Below are 18,501 nucleotides of genomic sequence, written 5' to 3'. Positions count from 1 at the left end.
ACCTTAAAATAACTATTTTAAAGTGTACAATTAAGTCGCATTTAGTACATTTGTAATGTTCTGAAATTACCACCTTTATCAAGTTCCAAAACATTTTCATCATCATGAAAGAAAACCCCATAGCTTAAGCAGTCATTCCTCATTTGCCCCTCCTACCAGCCCCCGGCAGCCACCAAGCTGCTTTCTGTCTCTATGGATTTACCTATTCTGGATATTTCATGTAAATGGAATTCTACAATATGTGAACTTTCGTGTCTGTGTTTTTCCATTTAGAAAAATGTCTTCAAGGTTCATTTATGTTGTAGCATGAATCAGTACTTCATCCGTTTTTATAAGTGAATAATATTCCATTGTGTGGATTTGCTACAATTTGGTTATCTATTCTTCTGCTGCTGGATATTTGTTTCTACCTCTGGCTCTTAGGAATAGAGTTGCCATGAACGTTGGTGTACCAGCATTTGTTTGAGCACTTATTTTCAGTTCTTTGCGGTATAACCCTAGGAGTGGAGTTGCTGGGTCACATGGTTGTCTGGTTTAACTTTTTGAGGAACTGCCAAACTGTTTTCCAGAGCAGTTGCACCATTTTACATTCCCACCAGCAATGCACAAGGGTTGCACTTTCTCTACATCCTCTCCAACACTGTTATTTTCCCTGTTTTTGATTGCAGCCATCTTAGTGAGTGGGATTATAGCCAACCCTGGGGTTCTAGTGGTTAAGATTCAGTGCCTCACTGCTGCCCCCTGGGTTTGTTTCTCAGTGAGGGAACCACACCCATCTGTTGATTGTCATGCTGTGGCAGCTACGTATTGCGGGGATGCTGAAAGCTATGCCACTGGGATTTCAAATACCAGCCGGCTCACTCATGGTGGAGAAGTTTCAGCAGAGCTTCCAGACTAAGACAGACTAGGAAGAAGGACCTGTCCACCTGCTTCCCAAAAATTAGCCATGAAAACCCTATGAGTAGCAGAGAGCATTGTCTGGTACAGCACCGGAAGGTGAGAGGATGGTGCAAAGGACTTGGTAGGGCTCAGCTCTCGTGTCCACAGGCTCACGAGGAGTCAGAATTGACCAGACCAACAAGCGGTGGGGGTGAAGCGGTATCTCTTTGTGGTTTTGATTTGCATTTCTCTAAAGACTAACGATGTTGAGCATCTTTTCATGTGTTTCTTGGCTATTTGTATATCTGCTTTGGAGAAATGTCTCTTCAAGTCCTTTGCCTATTTTTAAATTGAGTTGTTTGTCTTTTCGTTGTTGAGTTGTAAGAGTTCTTTGTATATTTTGTATACTAGACCCTTATCAAATGTATGATTTGCAAATATTTTCTCCCATTCTTTAAGTTGTCTTTTTACTTTATTGATAATGTCATTTTATGCACAAAAGTTTTTAATTTTGATGAAGTCAGATTTATTTTTCTTTTATTGACCATACTTTTGGTGCCATAGCTAAGAATTCTTTGCTGAATCCAAGGTCATGAAGATTTATCCCTATGTCTTCTTCTAAGAGTTTTATAGTTTTAGCTCTTATATTTAGGTTGCTGATCCATTTGAGTTAATTTTGTATGTTGTGTGAGGTAAGGATCCAACTTTGTTCTCTTGAGTGGGGCTATCCAGTTGTCCTAGCACCATTTATTCAAGAGACTACTCTTTCCCCATTGAAGGGCCTTGGCACCCTTGTTGAGAATTAGTTGGCCATAGATGTATGGATTTATTTCTTGATTCTCAATTCTGTTCCATTGGTCTATGTCTATCCTTATTCCAGTATCACATTATTTTGATTTCTGTAGCTTTGTACTAAATTTTGAAATCGATAAGTATTAGTCCTCCAACTTTTTCTTCTTTTTCAAGGCCCTTTGCAGTTCTATGTAAATTTAAGGATCAGCTTTTCCATTTCTGTAAAAAAGGCTATTGAAATTTTGATAAAGATTGCATTGAACCTGTAGATTGCTTTTTCCCTTGCAATTTAGATGCCGTTTCTTTCTTTTTCCTATCTAATTGCTCTGACTAAAACTTCCAGTACAATATGAATAGTGGTGGTGAAAGCGGGCATCCTTGTGTTCCTGATCTTAGAGGGAAAGCTTTCACCATTGAGTATGGCATCAGCTGTGAGTTTTTCATACATGTTCTTAAGTAGCAGTGATTTAAGTTCTCTGAGCATGTTTTCTCGCCTGTCACTTGCTTTTTTTCCCGACAGATCCATTCGTTGACCTTTTCTAACATGTCTACAAGGGCCTCATTTCCTCCAAGTTTCAGCTTCAGTCAGGCAGCCTCCATAATGAGCAGTCCTGGCTCTCCCTAGGCCTGTTAACCCTAAGGACAGAAATAGATTCCTCCTTACGCTCCTCTTTGAGTTGTTGCCTCACCCCTGTTTGGCTGTTTTTGCTTTTCATCACCCCCCTAGTAGTTTTTCTTATGAAATATCTTCTACTGAACCATTGGGTATGGGGTCTGTTTTCCTAACTGGACTCTCACTGGGACACATGGAGTCAAGGAAATCTATTATTGTTACATGTCTATATGGTAATAGATAATGGCCTGGCAGTCTGTTCATCTCTCTTCAGCTCCATGGGAATCATCCTAGTCCAAGCCACCAGCCTACCCTGCTCAGATTATGGCAATAATGTCCTAACAGCTTGATATCCTTTTTTGCTTTTCTCCAATCTAGTTTTCAGCAGCAGCCAGAACAATTGTATTAGTTCAGATATATATGGATGCAGGTAACAGAAATTAGTTTTTTGGTTTATAAGATATGGAAATTTATAATCTCACACAATTTGTTCAGACTCTAGTGTTGGTAGATTTAGTAGCTCAGTGATGCCATCTGAGACCCAAGTTTATTCCCATCACTTTCTGCCATCTGCTTTGTCCTCAGGCTAATTTTCTTCAAGATGGCTGCCTCTAGTAACTGGGGCAACATTTTTTCTTGTTCACATACAATAAGATTCCAATATGAGAGAGAGAAAGAGAGAGATTGAGAGACAGAGGGAGAGGAGGGAGACCTGTCTTTCTGACATGGAATGGAAATAATCTCCTGTACTCTGATTGGGACAACTCAGTCTGCAGTTGCCTTCTCCGCTCCAGCCTCCCGCATTAATCAGGGTTGTTAGCGGAGTGGCTTAGATTTGTCGTAATATCCCTGTGAGCAGGAGAAGGAGTGGATACCCAAACAAAATCAGGTTTCTGTTAAGAGTAAGGAAAGGGAAATGTGTGATGTTCGGTTATCTTTCTAAGAATTTAAATTGGATCGTGTCATTCTGGTGCCTAAAAGTCTCCAGTAGCTTTTACTTGCCCTTAGAATCATATCAGAAAGTCTACAAGGGCAAACAATCTCACACCATCTATCTACGCAGTCAAATCTCTGTCATCTTTTGTCTCAATTGTTCCAGTTACAACAACTTTTTAAAAAGTTCTTTTCAGAGTTATGTTTATTTCTACCGCAGACGTATGTCCAGGAATTGTGCTTCGTGCTGGAGTTACATATGTGAGCAAGATGCCGTGTCTTCTGACAAGTTTTAACTCCTTTTCACGTCATGCAAGGCACTTTCAATCCAGACCCAATTTCATTTTTGTCGCTTCTCCACCTGCTAGACTGAAGTCACACATTTCCTGAAAATGCCCCATGGTTGTCACTCCTTTATCTCCCTTTCCCACTTCTCTAGTTGGAAAATGTTATTTAGGTTGGAAGGCTTAGATCCAGTGCATTTTTTCTAGGAAAACTTTCCCAAATCTATTAGAATGAATTATTCCCTCTCTGGGATGTCATAAAACTTGATCAAATAACTTGTATAGAAATCATCAAATTTCATTATAATAAATTGCTTCTTTAATCTGTTGGACTCAATACATTACACAAGACTTGAGGGCAGAGACCATGTCTTCCTCATGCTTGCATCTCCAGGGCCTAAGCAGGGTACCTGGCACAACTCAGTAAAATTTTCAACAGATTGTTTCATTGAATTACTTAGAAAACAGAGATAACAGATACCTTGTCTAACTATTTCACAAATAATCTCATAGCTGTGAAAGCTTTTGTAAAATAGAATGCTATGTAAGCATAGCATATAACATTGTTATATGTACACATTGTAATTTTGTTCTGACTATTATTACATTGTTGATTTCATGTTTCCTGAAACAGTTCCTCTGTTAGATACTGCTGTTGAGCAGTGAACACATACTAGTAAACTTTTGGATTGAATTACATAGGAGGTTCAGAGTTGGCCTTAGCCAAAATTATCTTTAGTGGTTCTTGCTCCCCTTTTTCCCAATTTTTATCCATCTTTTATTTTTATCCTCTCATCAGGGGCCAAATGCATTTGCATAATTCCTCTTGTTATAGAGACAATAAGATATTTTATACTGACATGGTAATAGGTTCCTAAACAAGTTCTTAAGAAATTGAACTGTTATTGTACAAGAGAGGGCAGGGAACAATGACGAACCTAAGAGACTGGTCATGTTTTGACATTGTAGCATGATCATATAAGATGTAACCATTGGGGGAAATTGAGTGAAGGGCATATGGGTCTTCTCCGTACTATCTCTGCAAGTTCCTGTGACTTTATGACTATTTCAAAGTAAAAAGTTAAAAAAAAAATCAACCGTAATGGTAGATTTGAACATGCCGAACCACAATGCTTTTGTATCTGGAGGGCCTGCAGTGGTCCCTTCATCACCCTCAAAGCAAATGCCTGAGGTCAGCAAAGGGGTAGAGGTGAGAGGAAGGCCATGCACAGTGGAGCGTCCACACTGTTGGAGCCTCCAAACGCAGGAGCCAAACGCTCCTCCCCTCACCCTTCAGTCTCTGCTCCACTCTCACCTCTCAGTAAAGACATCCTGGGCCTTCTGGGGTACAGGGAAACGCTCCCAGCCCCTTCCTGAGCCCCACTTCCCTGCTTTGTTTTTCCTCGTGTGCTTACCACCTATAACTGGCTATGTTTTTTACTTCTTTATTTTAGTTTCTGTCTCTTCCCACTAGAAAGTAAGTTCCATGATGGCAAGGATTTTTTTTTTTTTTTAATTTATTGTTGTATCCTCATTGCTTAGAGCAGAGCTTGGCACAGAGCACATGCTCAGTAAACGTTTGTTCAATGAATGAATCTTTTCAGAAAATGAAAGCTTGAAAATAAGCTACTTCCCCAGGAGAGAAGTAAGTCTATTCTGCCCATCCTTGTACGAGAGCAAACCTAACTTTGAAGCTAAGACCTTTTTCCTGTGTTCATACTTCAGACAAAGAAGACACAACTGATAATATCTGAGAGGAAGGAAATAGTGCATGGTGTTGGGCCTCTTTATATAACACTATAAAAATTTTCTTTTTTATAGACCATCTACCCAAACGGCTTCCAGAGATGGATTATCTTATTTTCCTCTTGGCTATTCTTCATGTATACAAAGGTAAAGATAATGTCTTCATTTAAAAAATTTACTCCTTTTTTGGTCTTACAGTGTGATGTATTCAGAATTTATAATGCTTTTTAGTCGACTTGGATAATTTCTTACTTGTTCAGAAAAACTACAAGTTACAAATATCAATTATCAGCAGTGGAAAGCTTTTTAGGTAGAAACTATTAGGCTTTACAGTGATCTCAATTTACTATCTTGCTAGGTCTTAGAAAGCTTAGAATAAGCTTAAGATGTCTATTTGGTGTTTCAACCATCAAGCCTAATTGAATTAATGTAATGTTGTATATTTCAGTTCTGTGTGAAGAGATGTTTTGGGACACAACTGTTAAACTTGCCAAGAATATGACTCTAGAATGTGTGTATCCTTCAACGGACACCTTAACCCAGATGGAGTGGTTCAAGGTCAATGCAATGGAGAAAGAGTCCCTAGTAATTTTTAACCCTACTTACGGAGCGATCATAAGACAGCCTTATGCTGATAGGGTTTACTTTTCAAATTCAACCGTGACTCCTAATGATATGACCCTGTCCTTTCATAATGCCTCTGAAGCTGATGTTGGCTTCTATTCCTGCTTTCTTCATACTTTCCCACATGGACCTTGGGAAAAGGTGATACAGGTGGTTCCACCCGGTAAGTGAAAATTTTATTTATCTTTTTACCCATCTATGACATTTGATTATATAAAGCCCAAGTAGAAACTATGAAATGCTTTATAATATTTTTATAGAGTTTTCCAATTCCACTTCTAGATTCTATGATACTATTGTTTCAAGGAAATAATTCTGTGAATTAATTTCATTTTTCTTAATGTGCTATCATTTCTGAGTAGAAGCATCTTCCACATTTGAATGTAGTGGGAGAAAGCACAGGTTTTATATTGTCTTAGTGAAATCTTGAGCCTGGATTAAACTGATGTTGGCAACATTTGGGTTCAGGAACCAGAGACCGCCCTCTTTGTGCTTTGTCCCAGCAATGTAGTACCCTTTCCTTTTGCTAGGCACTCGGTGCTAGCTTCAGCTTCTGCATCTTCAGAATCCTTTCTATAAAACTGAATCTAGATTCATTAGTGAATCCTGGGCAGAGTTCAAGCTCTGGCTCCATTTTTGGCCTCACCCAAGTTTCACTGGAGAGAACCCTTCAGAAATCACTAACTGTCATTTCCGAAAGAATTGAATGATATCTTGATGTATTTTCTGCTGTGTCTACAATTGCTTGTGGTTTGGTGTTTGTGCCCTAGTCCTTTGAGTCACATGAGTTGGGTATTGTATGTTGGAAAAACTTAGATTTTCTAGCCTTTACTTCTTATATAACCTATGTGAGCTCTTCGATCCCTCTGAATCTCAGGTTCCTGAATGGTAAATTGTGCTAATAATACCTTCCTCTTTGCTGAATGGTTTAGGATCATATATTTAAAGAACTTGGCTCATGGTGGTCAGAGAATGTTAGGTATTATTATTATCATTATTATTTCCTATGCTTTTTATACAAAATTAACAATGATGAACTTTCAGATGTCAGCAACAGCCTAGGAAAGGAAATAATTTGGAACTGTGTGTTTCTTCTCTGGTGTCTCTCAAATTATATTCCAAATGGGCATCCAGTAGAGCACATTATGTGACACCTGATATAGTGCTTTCTTTTTAAGGGATCCATATTATAAAAAAACAGTTTACAGCATTATGTATGAATATTAAATGGACAGGAGGTAAGAAAATTTCCATGTGTTAGTTTTCCCTTTCTCTTTGGATGTAGCTAAGCTCAAGAATAATTTTGTGCATATGAGTGAGGCTTACAGAGTGCCAATAGGCAAAATCTCTTTAGTTAAACACTCATTTACTAAAGACTTCATTTTGCCTTTCGAGTTCTCATTTGTTGTTGTGTGCAGTCCCCTGTTAGATGTTGTGCACACGTTTTTAGTCCACTTTTGATTAGCCATGCAACTGCAGGAGAGAATTGGAAAGATCTTAAAGTGGAGTGAGCCATTTGACACGTGACCTGAGCCACCAAGGCCAGAACAAGATGGGCTTTCCTCCCTGCCTGGTCGACAAGCCTTTGCAGTTTGAGTCCCAGATCAGGTATTCCAATTTCTGTCAAAGAACAACCAGTTGAAAACAGGTAGAACACTGGTTACCAGGGGCAGTCAGGAGGGGAAAAGGGGAGATGTTGGTCAAAGGTACAAAGTTGCATGGATATAGGATGAATCAGTCTAGAGAGCTAATGTACAGCATGGAGACCATAGTTAATAATACTGTGTTGAATGCTGGAAATTTGCTAAGAGAGTAGATTTCAGCTGCTCTCATCACACACACACACACACACACACACACACACACATACACACACAAAAGGTAACGGTGTGAGGAAGAGATATGTTAATTACCTTGACCATAGTAATCATTTATATACATAAATATATATAATCATCATGTTGTATACCTTAAATATATACCATTTTTATTTTTTAAAAAAGAAAACAGGTAGCTGGATCTCTTCTGAAAGTTTAGGATAGAAGATGTATATATTGGATATCTTATTCTGGATAAATGGTACTCTTTATGCAAAATTATGTCAAAATGTGTGTTAACTTCACATAGGCATTTCTTAATTAGTAACTGATTCAGAGGATTTCATGGTAAGAATGGCTGCATTTATCTTACTGCTTCATGCGAAAATATGTAGAGGCGGTTTGGGAAGTGACATTTCAAAGGCAGCCCTTTCAGGCAGAGGTTGTGGTGGAAGTGGGGTCGTGGAGAGAATTACCATAACCCATGTGTCTCTAGCTTTACTAGTCAGTTAAAGCAAATGTGGTTATATTGATGGAAATGTCCCCTGAAATGGGTGGCCCACTCCAAGTACTCCACTACCTAACTTTTCCCGGATGCCTACTGTAAATGAATTAAACAAATGTCATCTCACTGAATACTTATGAAACACCACAGGAGAAGTAATGGGTTTCCATTATACACTGAAGAAACTGAGGTGCGGGGTCATTAACTAACTCAAGGTTGCTAAGCTGCCAAGTCACAGCCCCAGGGTCAAACCAGTTGATGTTCCTGAAGTGCCAGAAATGAGATGAAGGGGAGCTTGACTGCAGCAGAGCGAACAAGGAGGTTCAAGGAGTCAGGTCAGATTGGACCTTGAAGACTTGGAAGGAGTTTTGTTTTGTTTTGAGGAAGATTAGCCCTGAGCTAACAACTGCCGCTGTTCCTCCTCGTTTTGCTTAGGAAGAGTGGCCCTGAGCTAACATCTGTGCCCATCTTCCTCTACTTTTTATGTGGGATGCCATCAAAGCATGGCTTGATGAGCGGTGCTAGGTCTGTGCCCGGGATCCAAACCTGTGAACCCGGGCCGCCAAAGCAGAGCACGCAAACTTAACTGCTGTGCCACCAGGCCAGCCCCAGGAATTTTTTAAGATAGAGAGACCGGGTAGAGGGAAGGAGAGAAAACAGGGAGAAAAGGGCATCTTAAGGGGTACTGATGGCATGGAGAAAGGCACAGCGCAAGTTTAAAATGCATGCAGTGGTCAGAGAATGGACCTGTTTGACTAGAGCACAGAGCCTCAGCAGGATGTGGTTCTCACTTTGGGCGCTGAAGCCCTTCACTGACATGAAAGGTGGCCTGAGAGGAAGAAACTGTGAGGATGGGACCCTCTCCCTGCCCACACCAGCAAAGGGCTCAACATGTAATGCTTTGGGTTCCCAGGTAAGGTTTTCTATGGTAGATTCTATGTTAAAAAGTAAGTTGAGGTCCACTTGGACAGCAGAACATCAGAGAAGAGCCTGGAAATTTAGGATGGCCCAGATCTCACTGCACTTAATGGAGTCTGAACTTCACTCTGTAACATAGACCACGAGAAGTCACTGAGTGTTTTTCAGACGGAGACACAAAATAAACCAAGTTTTTTCACCACCTAGAAGATTAAACAATTTGCAGTCTATAGAAGGGGAAGAGCTTAAGGGCAGAGTGAACAAATACCATTTTATGGATTGGAACACTTATCCACTGCTGGTAAGAGTGTAAACTGGTGTATCTATGGTACTATCAGTGTCGGTAATATTCAAGGTTCTCCAGAGAAACAGAGCCAATAGGATGCTTATGTCTGTAGAAGGAGATTTATTATAAGGTATTGGCTCATGAGATTGTGGAGACTGACAAGTCCAAATCTGCAGTGTGGACCAGCCGACTGGAGACCCAGGTAGTGCAGACGAAGTCAGAAAGCAGTCTGCTTTAGAATTCCCTCTTGTCTAGGGACGCCAGTCTTTTTGTTCTGTTCAGACCTTCACCTGATTGGGTGAGGCCTACTCACATTGTGGAGGGCCACCTGCTTACTCAAAATTCACTCATTTAAATGTTAATCTCATCTAAAAACATCCTCCAAATTAACAAATAAAATTAACCATCACATCTATTTGGAAAATGATATGGTGTTAGCAGGATAAAGAACCCCATATCCTGTAATCCAATAATTCCACTCTGTTAGATATTCCAGTGAGTGCCCACATGTAGGAGACATGCCTGAGAATGTTTATAGCAGGAGTGATTGTAGTAGCAAAAAATTGATAACAACCCAAATACCCCTCAACAACAGAATGGACAACACATTGGAGTCTATTCCTAGAATAGGATACTTTGCATGGCTAAAAATGAACGATTTTTCACTACTCGCTCACCAACAGCAATGAACCTCAGGAGCAACACGTTGAAAGAAAAAAGCAAGTTATAGAAAAGTACAGCAGGTATGATTCCTTTCCTTTAAAGTTTAGAAACATGCAAAACTAAACAATATGTTATTTATAGATACAAATATGTGTGGTAAAACAGCAATGCTCCAAAGCACTGGCAGGAAGGGGATAGAATCAGGAAGGGACACAAAGGTCTTCAAAGTTCTCAGTCATGGTGTTTTTCTTATACAGGTGTTTTATTTCCCACTTGTATCAAAATGTCTTAACAGATCTGGCTTGTGTAAATGGGTGTGCTGACTTGTGGGAGCTGAATGCACTTCTCCATTAATTCAGTCATCAAGTCTTTATGGAGAACCCATTATATTGAAGATAATGTTTGTGGTTCGAAAGATGGAAAGACCTGAGTCTTAGCTCTAAACAGTATGCAGGGTATTAAGGGAGATAAAAGTTGTATATTGCAAATCATAATTTAAAGCAAAGAGTAAGTCATATTGTAGTTCACAGGATAGAATTTACTTTTAAACCAGGAAATTCAGGATAGAGTCCCTGAAAAAGTGAAATTTGCAATTAACCTTCAAGGAGGTACGTCAGAATACTTGGACACAGAGATGGGTGGAGCAGCATTTCAGGAGAATTACTTTAAAAAGTATCTAGAAAATAGGGGCCAGCCAACTGGCATGGTGATTGGGTTCACACACTCTGCTTCTGCCTGGCGGCCCAGGGTCTGCAGGTCCGGATTCCGGGTGCAGACCTACTACCGCTCGTCAAGCCACATTGTGGTGACATCCCACATAAAAATAGAGGAAGAACGGCACAGATGTTAGCTCAGTGACAGTCTTCCTCAAGCAAAAAGAGGATGACTGGCAACAGATGTTAGCTCAGGGCCAATCTTCCTCACACGCACACACACAAAATTATCTAGAAACTAGATAGCTTTGGCTCTGGTTTAACCTACTTTGCAAGATAATTTTCATTTTTAAAAAAGGACTCTAACAACAACAAAATCTCTCAAATTAACTGACAGGTAGGATTGGTCAACAACTAATGTGTTTTTTTCTGGTTTATAATTCATGGCTTGGTTTACTTCAACATGTTGAACTTAATGCTTCAAAAGGCATAGGAATCCAGACGTTTTATGCAATTATATTTTGCAGTCTATCTGAAGATATTTGCGCACTTTCACGTCAGCTTTTGTTTTGTCTATCCCAAATTCAGAAGGAAGGAAGAAAACATATGAAAATGACACTGCCTTATGTATTACTGACAGGGGCCAAGTGGTGGAGGGGACGACTTGGCCTAAAAGGCTTTTTTACCTGTCAAAGGAGATTCCAAACAGCGTTAAGAAGTCCACGGGAGAACAGTCTTGCTTCCCTTCCTGTCACAAGGTCACCAATACACGCCAGCATGTTTTGTCCTAGGTGGATTCTTTTAGCTCTGCCCATCATTGGTATCTCTATCTCTCTGAAGTATTTTTTTTAAGTGGGGTGGAGAAATAAGAAAAAAAAGTTTCAAATTTACATTTATTTAAAGAATTAAGCCATAAACTCTCTCTTAAGGTCAATTCTTACAAGCTCAGAAATAAGTCACAATAGTTTTCCCATCTAGATATCTGCGTGTATGTGTACACACACACACACACACCCACATACCACACATATATGCGAATGAAAAAGAGTTCTGTAAAATGTTACATTTCAGCAGTTTTTCATTTAAGAAAGAGAACAGGTATTGAATAGCACCAATAAGAAATAGTCAACTGATGAAATAGAAGCATTTTAAAGGCTTAAAAATCTCATTCCTTGATGAAATAAAATAGTATGTAGAGAAGGCAGAGGGTAAAGAGTGTTTCAAGACTCATGGAAACTACGGTTATGGTCACTGCCCTGCTCAAGGGTGAGATGAATGGGAATCTGAGAGTGGAAGGGTCACCAGAACCAGGCCAACATTGTTTTCATTGAATTGCTTTCCATTTGCTAAGCTTGGAAGGAGCATGCTCAAGAACACATATCATCCTGAGATTCTGCTCTCAGGCTTTGGGGTCAAGCTCTGTAATCAACAGTTAAAAGACAGAAATTAAAAAACCCCTCTAAAACAAGACAATACTGGATTTATATACCTAACTAAATTCAATAATTGAATGGCTGATAAATTTTAACGTCCAAACTCAAGAGTGTGTTTGGGTTTCATGAGAGTCATGTCTTCTGTTTGTCCATCTCCATGTACAGACCTCTCTTCCGTTACTCTAGCTGCCTAGATGCCTGTGAGGCCACCCAATCTTTCACACTTATCAGTTGTAGCCATATCCAGAAGACAACTTTCACTTTAGACTTGTTCAAAAATGCACTCAGGCACTCCCCAGCAGAGGATGAAATTGAGTGTGATCTTTGCTTGCAACTGTTTTGTTTACTTACATAAACCCTACCCTTCCTTCAGTAGATTTTTTTTTCCCCAAGACGACCTTAGGGTAGGAGGATATTTGACTGAATTGTTGGAGAATGAGTTACAGTGGAAGCTTGAGAAGAAAGTTTTCCCTGTGGCTCTTGAAGATTTTCTTAGTGGAGCTGGAGACTGTGCAGTTCTTGGGTCTTCCTTGAACTTTCAGTGTTCAAGCCAACTCACACTTCTTCTAGCACTCTTGACCACAACTGCTCTTTCCCCAGTGCTTCAAGTGGCTGCCAACCACAGTATCTAGAACACGTTTCCTCTTCAGAGTGGGTGCCGGGGGTGTGTGGGTGCCAATGTAGGGTGGGGATTGTGGCTTCATGTGTGAGTAAAAACCATCCGAATAACTGGAACATGCTCAGCCCACACATGTTGAGACTTCTCCTCTGGGCCATCTTGGCTTCTGTATTCTTTTTTAAAATTCCTCTCATCAAAGGTCGAGAGCTGCAGACGTCAAGCATTGTTCTCCAGCACTTTCCCTCGGAAACTTCTCTGTAGGATTAGTGAGTAGGTGTCAGTGATCTTAAAGAGACCTTATGGGAACGGGCCGGTGACAGATGACAGTCAAATTGTAATTCTGCTTTTTTAAGATAAAAAGGCTGGATTTTGGATGTTTAAAAACAAACAAAAAGGAAGATAAGTAACCAAGGAAAGAAGGAAAAAATAAAGTTCTCAGCTGACCAGAGTCTTGGGGCTCCTCCGTCTGCTTTCCCTTCCAGTTACCGCTGTCCTGTCCCACTTTATAAAAAAGGCTTCGTTTCTAGACTCAGCTTTTCTTGCTGGTTTTCGTTTTTGTTTAGCTTTACAGGGAGCTGAGGTTGCAAGCAAGATGGCTTTTCCTTTCCTCTGAGAAAATTTCCGAAGACATTTGAAATTTTGAAACTGTTAAGAATTTTAAGACTATCAAGTTAATCCTTCAGGGATCAATGGGAAATTATTCCCCCAGGCAACATCTCTACTACTTACTCCACAATAGTTTTAATTAAATAACTCAGCTGATGGGGCTTCTGGCACTTCCTGTTAGAGATTATTCACAATCCAATAAATCTCAATGTGAGAAAGTTTTCCCTTACTTCAGCTATTTAACCAACTTCCTTTTTTTAACAGTCTTCTTCATAATCTGCCCTGAGAGAAAGGTCCACGTTCCGTAGAAGATCGATATAAAAAGCTTTCTAAGGACAGAGATACGATACGTGATACTCACATATAATAGCACTGTGAATAGCTACATGCCTCCTACCTGCTGATGTTAGTAGGGGGATGATTGGCCAATAAGAATGAAGTCTGGGCACGAATTCTGTGAGCATTTAAGTAAGCGCACCATTTACCTAGCAGAATACTTAGGAAACTTAACATCCTCATTTCAGCAGACCAGCTCTTAAGAACATGCTTGTTCCATTTCTTCGCAGGCTAGGTGAAATTCTATATGCTACCAACGTTGACATTTCCAGAATAGTTTAGTGAAGGGGTATGTGTGTATTCTGTGTGTAGAGGACAGTTTCCTTCTTGACATATAAAGAACCCCAGACTTCAGAAAATTTTAGGTTATCCACCTAATTCATTCCACTAACGGATAGAGTACATTTATTTCTCTTTACAAACTAGTTGCTATAATTGGAAGTATACCATTTTTCATCTGAGAAACAACCAGAGAATTCAATTATAGTCATGTACCATATAACCATGTTTCGGTCAAGGATGGACCACATACAGGATGGTGGTCCCATCAGATTAGTGCCATACAGCCTAGGTGTGTAGTATGCTATACCATCTAGGATTGTGTAAGTACACTCTATGATGTTTGCACAACGATGAAATCATCTAAGTGCATTTCTCAGAACGTGTCCCTGTCATTAAGTGACACATGACTGTGTTGTCTCTGAGACAGACTTGGTAATGTTAATATATGTTCTCAAATGAGATTGTTTTGTCTGTCACATTAGCTTATGACACTGTATTTCTCTAAGTATGTCTTTATTATCTTCTAAGAAAGATAGTTATTCATTTAAATAAATGAGTAAATATGAAGAACATTTATTTAACATATGGCTTGTTACTTCTTCTATTTTTCTTAAATCCTAGAAATAGTTCCTAAAAGAATGAGCATTTAATAAGATGGAAACGTTTCCAATTACTGGCATTGTGTTTCTTTGAGTTGACACAGTGTTTGAATTTTTATTTTTGACATGGTCTATTATGTTTTCTGTGAAAATAGTAGAATTGAACCAAAGGGCAAATTATTAAATCTTGTTGCTCAAATGATGCTTTGAGGTATTAAAATCTGCCTTATTGGATGAATGTTGATAAGAGTAATTTAAAGAAAATGTGTAAACTCTTTCTAAATCCATTGAATAGAGACTTACTGTTTGCTATAAGAAGAAATGAGTAAGAAGGTCTTTGTTTTCGAGAAGTTTATAATCTAACAGGGGAAGCATAGACTATACATTATGTAAACATGTGGACCAAGTAACCGTAATGCAGGGTGGAGCTTGCTAAGTAGCATAGAACAATTTAGGGGGGTGTTGAGAAGTGACAGAGATTCCTTCTGTTCGGGGGAACCACAGAAGTTGTCTGCACCAGGCTGGAAATCTGGGTATGATTCCAGAAGGCAGACGGCACAAAAAACATAACATATAAAGCAAATGCTCTTTGCATTTGGGACATACAAAAAATACCTTTGGTCAGAGGCTTAGGGGATGGTCAGGAGGTGGAGGGTCTAGATTTTGGACATCACATCAGTAAAGTTTCCAAATAGTGGCAGTCACAGATTGGTCATGACTGCAGCCATTACTTAGAGCCATTACTCTAGCAACTGCATGTGGAATGATCTAGAGGCAGGAAAACAGAAAGATGGGAGACTAGAAAACAGGCAGGAGAAAGGAGGCCTGCAGTCATGAAATGAAGCAGGGGCACTGCCTCCAGTGTACGACTGACCAATGCAATCTTCACGAAGTCTCACAAGTTTTCCTTTTGAAATTAGAGACAAATAAAGCTTGACCATCCTCAAGTTCCCCCTTCCCTCTTTCATTCAATAAATTTTGATTGAATGTCTGCTCTGTGCCTGGGGGCTGTGTGAGGTTGGGGGTACAGTCTCTGATCTCAAGCTCAAGGCTCCTTTATAATGCCATTTGATGCCTACCATAATGTAGGTAGGGTGTAGGACAGGTGGTAGTGGGGATAGGATGGTGCTGCTGGCAGTATGTGTGTGTGTTGGAAAAGTGGTTATTGGGAGGGGAGAAGGGGTCATTCAGGAAGCCTCAGAGAGCAAAAGAGGCTTAAGTTCACTCATGGCGGAAGATTAGAAACTTCCTGGATTGAAGGATAGTCGTGCTCTTCTCAGGATGGCTTTCCTGCTAGAGGGAACTCATGCTACTGGCTCAAGGCAAAGTGAGGCTGGTGTGCTTGGGAACTGCAGGGTGCTTTGTAAAACAGGAGTATAAATTAGTTTAAGTGGGTGGCGGTGCCAGGTGGTGAATTTGGAGGGGTAGATAGTGGAGATGAAGAAATTTGATGTGCTATCAGCAGGAGCTCCAGATTTTTGCTTCGAAGGGGCTGGGGGAAGGTCAGAACACTCGACTTGGAATTGCGTTTTCATAGCAAGTCCACTTTCTCATGTCGGTTGCGTTTTCTTTGCAGTAGGACAGGGGTGGGAGCTAGCGTTCCCTCGAGTTACATCCTTGTGTCACCACTGTCTGCTATTCTAAGGTTTTGAAAAAGTTTACTTATCATCCAGATGCTTTTACCTGAAAGTGTGATCTGAGTGACATAGCCCATCATCTTCCCAAAAGTACAATATCTGATGCCCAGGTTTTGGACTCTCCTCTAGACCTGGGAGGACTACGTTTCCAGTTGTCTGTGCTCTCAGTGCAGATACGGGCTGCCCAACCTCCTCCATTCTTGATTTCCTCCAGGTAAGGCGTGCAGTCTGCTCAGCCTCCAAGTTTCTGAGAGTGAGCTCAGACAATAGACTAGAGAGCAGGAAAGTTGGGAAATGATAGGATTTCATTATATTTTGGAAGTTGGGTGTGAAATAGAAGGAGGATTCAAGAATGGCACCAGGTTTCCTCTTGGAATCCTGGGCAGATGGTGCTGTCATTTACTGAACTGGGGAGCAGGAGGTGAGAAGAAGGTCTGGAATAGGGCTGAGTGGTTTAGTTCTAGACACGCAAGTGAAGCTCTCTAGTAGGCAGGAGGATTTTTGAGTCAGAGCCCAAGAGAGAAACTGGGTCAGAGAGGTAAACGTGGTGAGGTCATGGGTGTGCACAAGTGTGCAGAGAGCTTTGGCTCATGAGCTTTTACATTAACGGCTTTCGGTTATTGAATGTTTCTTCTCTGGCAGCTCTGGGCAGAGTTCTAAAGGCTTTATATGGATTGTTTCATAATCCTCACCATACCTCTATGAAGTAGACAGTATTATTAATATGGAGTTTACAAAAATCATAACAGAAAGTGAAGGACAAAGTATGGAAAGCATAGGAAGAAAAAGAACTTAGCACACAAGAGTGACTTCATGAAACCAGATTAAGTGCGCATGAAGAAATCAAGATGAAAGTGATGTTATTAGACTCAGAGATGCCTCACTGTCTATACCAGAGTTTGCAAACTAGTAGCCCCTAAGACCCATTCCATTTGACCAGCACATTCTCAGAAAATTGGAGATACTCATAAACATCTGGATTGACAACATTAATATTGACCTGAATTTTTTGCTTGACAGCATTTTCTAGGTGGAGTAGCAGCTGCCTTTTTATGAATAATACAATCTTGTGTTCTCCACAATCTCCACTATTTCCTATTGTTATACCTTCTGGCTTCAGTAATTTCTATTATCTTCCTGGACCCTCTGGGAATTTGACTTTACCATCCTCATCGACTCAATTAATCCTCAATCCTCAAAAGTGCTACTGGAGTCCTGAGGTTTGATCCTGGTGTACATGCCAAGCTCATCCCTTTATGCATCCTTCTTTCAGCCAGACCGAGTTGTTTTAATTCCCCAAGCATCCTCTGTATTCATGAATTTGGTGTCTTTCCTTGTGCCTTTTCTTCCCCTTAAACACTCTTTCACTCTATATACTATTCATCCTTCAAGGGACATCTGAAGAAACATTGCCTCATTCCTAGAATGGGAAACAATTTCTCTTTCTCCACTCCTCCAGATATTGTTTGTGACTCCGTTTTAGTTGAAGTTATGTCATCTTTCTTGTATTCCACCTAGTGGTTATCATGCCAGTTTCTTCACTGGCCCCTCTCCCACCCCCCAGATCCTTCATTTGAGGGCAGGCTATATCTCTTTCTGCTCTCCATGATCCCGACAGTGTTGGGCACAGTGTTTTGCACTGAGGAGACTTGGCTCAATAAAACAGCAAAGGGATGGAGGTGAAGGGAGGGGAATGTTGCTTCCATAGGAAATCATCAGCATTAACCCCTAATCAGTACATAGGAAGGTGTTATTCCAAACACAATTAAGTGGAACAGAACGTCCTCTTATGAGTACCTCTCGGGAAGTGTGAAGTACTTTCCTGGGTGGTAACAGTGGTTTATAGCACATTGTATGTAAAACATAGTTTGAAGTATTTTTTGGTATAGATTTATTTCCTTAAATAGCTTAATTATTTATACTTAGCTTTATTCTAAAAAATTAGAGGAGATGTTTTTCCCTAAATATATTCTTTCCATCAGGCATTTATTGAAATGAACCTACTACTTTTCTGCATATTTCATATCTTACTGAGATACTTTGGTAACTCATCCCATTAGTGTGTTATTTCACCCCAGAACAGCTTAGAGTCTTTTGCAAGGTTTTGCTGTGGATATCTCTTAGCACATTATTTCTGAATGTATTAAGAGAGTTTAGTACACCTATGTTCATAGAAGCGTTATTCACAATAGCCAAAATGTGGAAGCAAGCTGGATCTCCATCAAGGGATGAATGGATAAACAAAATGTGGTATATACACACGGTGGAACATTATT

General features: G+C 40.1%; 1 protein-coding gene across 6 annotated transcripts in view; it reads left to right on the top strand.

Moving 5' to 3' along the window:
• Positions 1-18,501, top strand: part of CD226 (CD226 molecule) — an 87,588-nt gene that overhangs the window by 16,511 nt on the left and 52,576 nt on the right. For 2 of the 6 annotated variants that reach the window (XM_070627865.1, XM_008508156.2), the window contains exons 2-3: positions 5,323-5,394; positions 5,696-6,034. In XM_070627865.1, the coding sequence (XP_070483966.1) occupies positions 5,349-5,394; positions 5,696-6,034 (385 nt within the window). In that variant the 5' untranslated portion in view covers positions 5,323-5,348. Of the gene's footprint in view, positions 1-781; positions 997-5,322; positions 5,395-5,695; positions 6,035-18,501 lie in introns of those variants that run through there. The other 4 variants (XM_070627864.1, XM_070627863.1, XM_008508157.2 and 1 more) reach the window with 3 other exon arrangements.

Source organism: Equus przewalskii, chromosome 7 (assembly GCF_037783145.1).
Source record: "Equus przewalskii isolate Varuska chromosome 7, EquPr2, whole genome shotgun sequence".
NCBI lineage: Eukaryota > Metazoa > Chordata > Mammalia > Perissodactyla > Equidae > Equus > Equus przewalskii.
The sequence above is the reverse complement of the archived record's forward strand: the minus strand, read 5'-3'. Positions and strand labels throughout refer to the sequence as shown.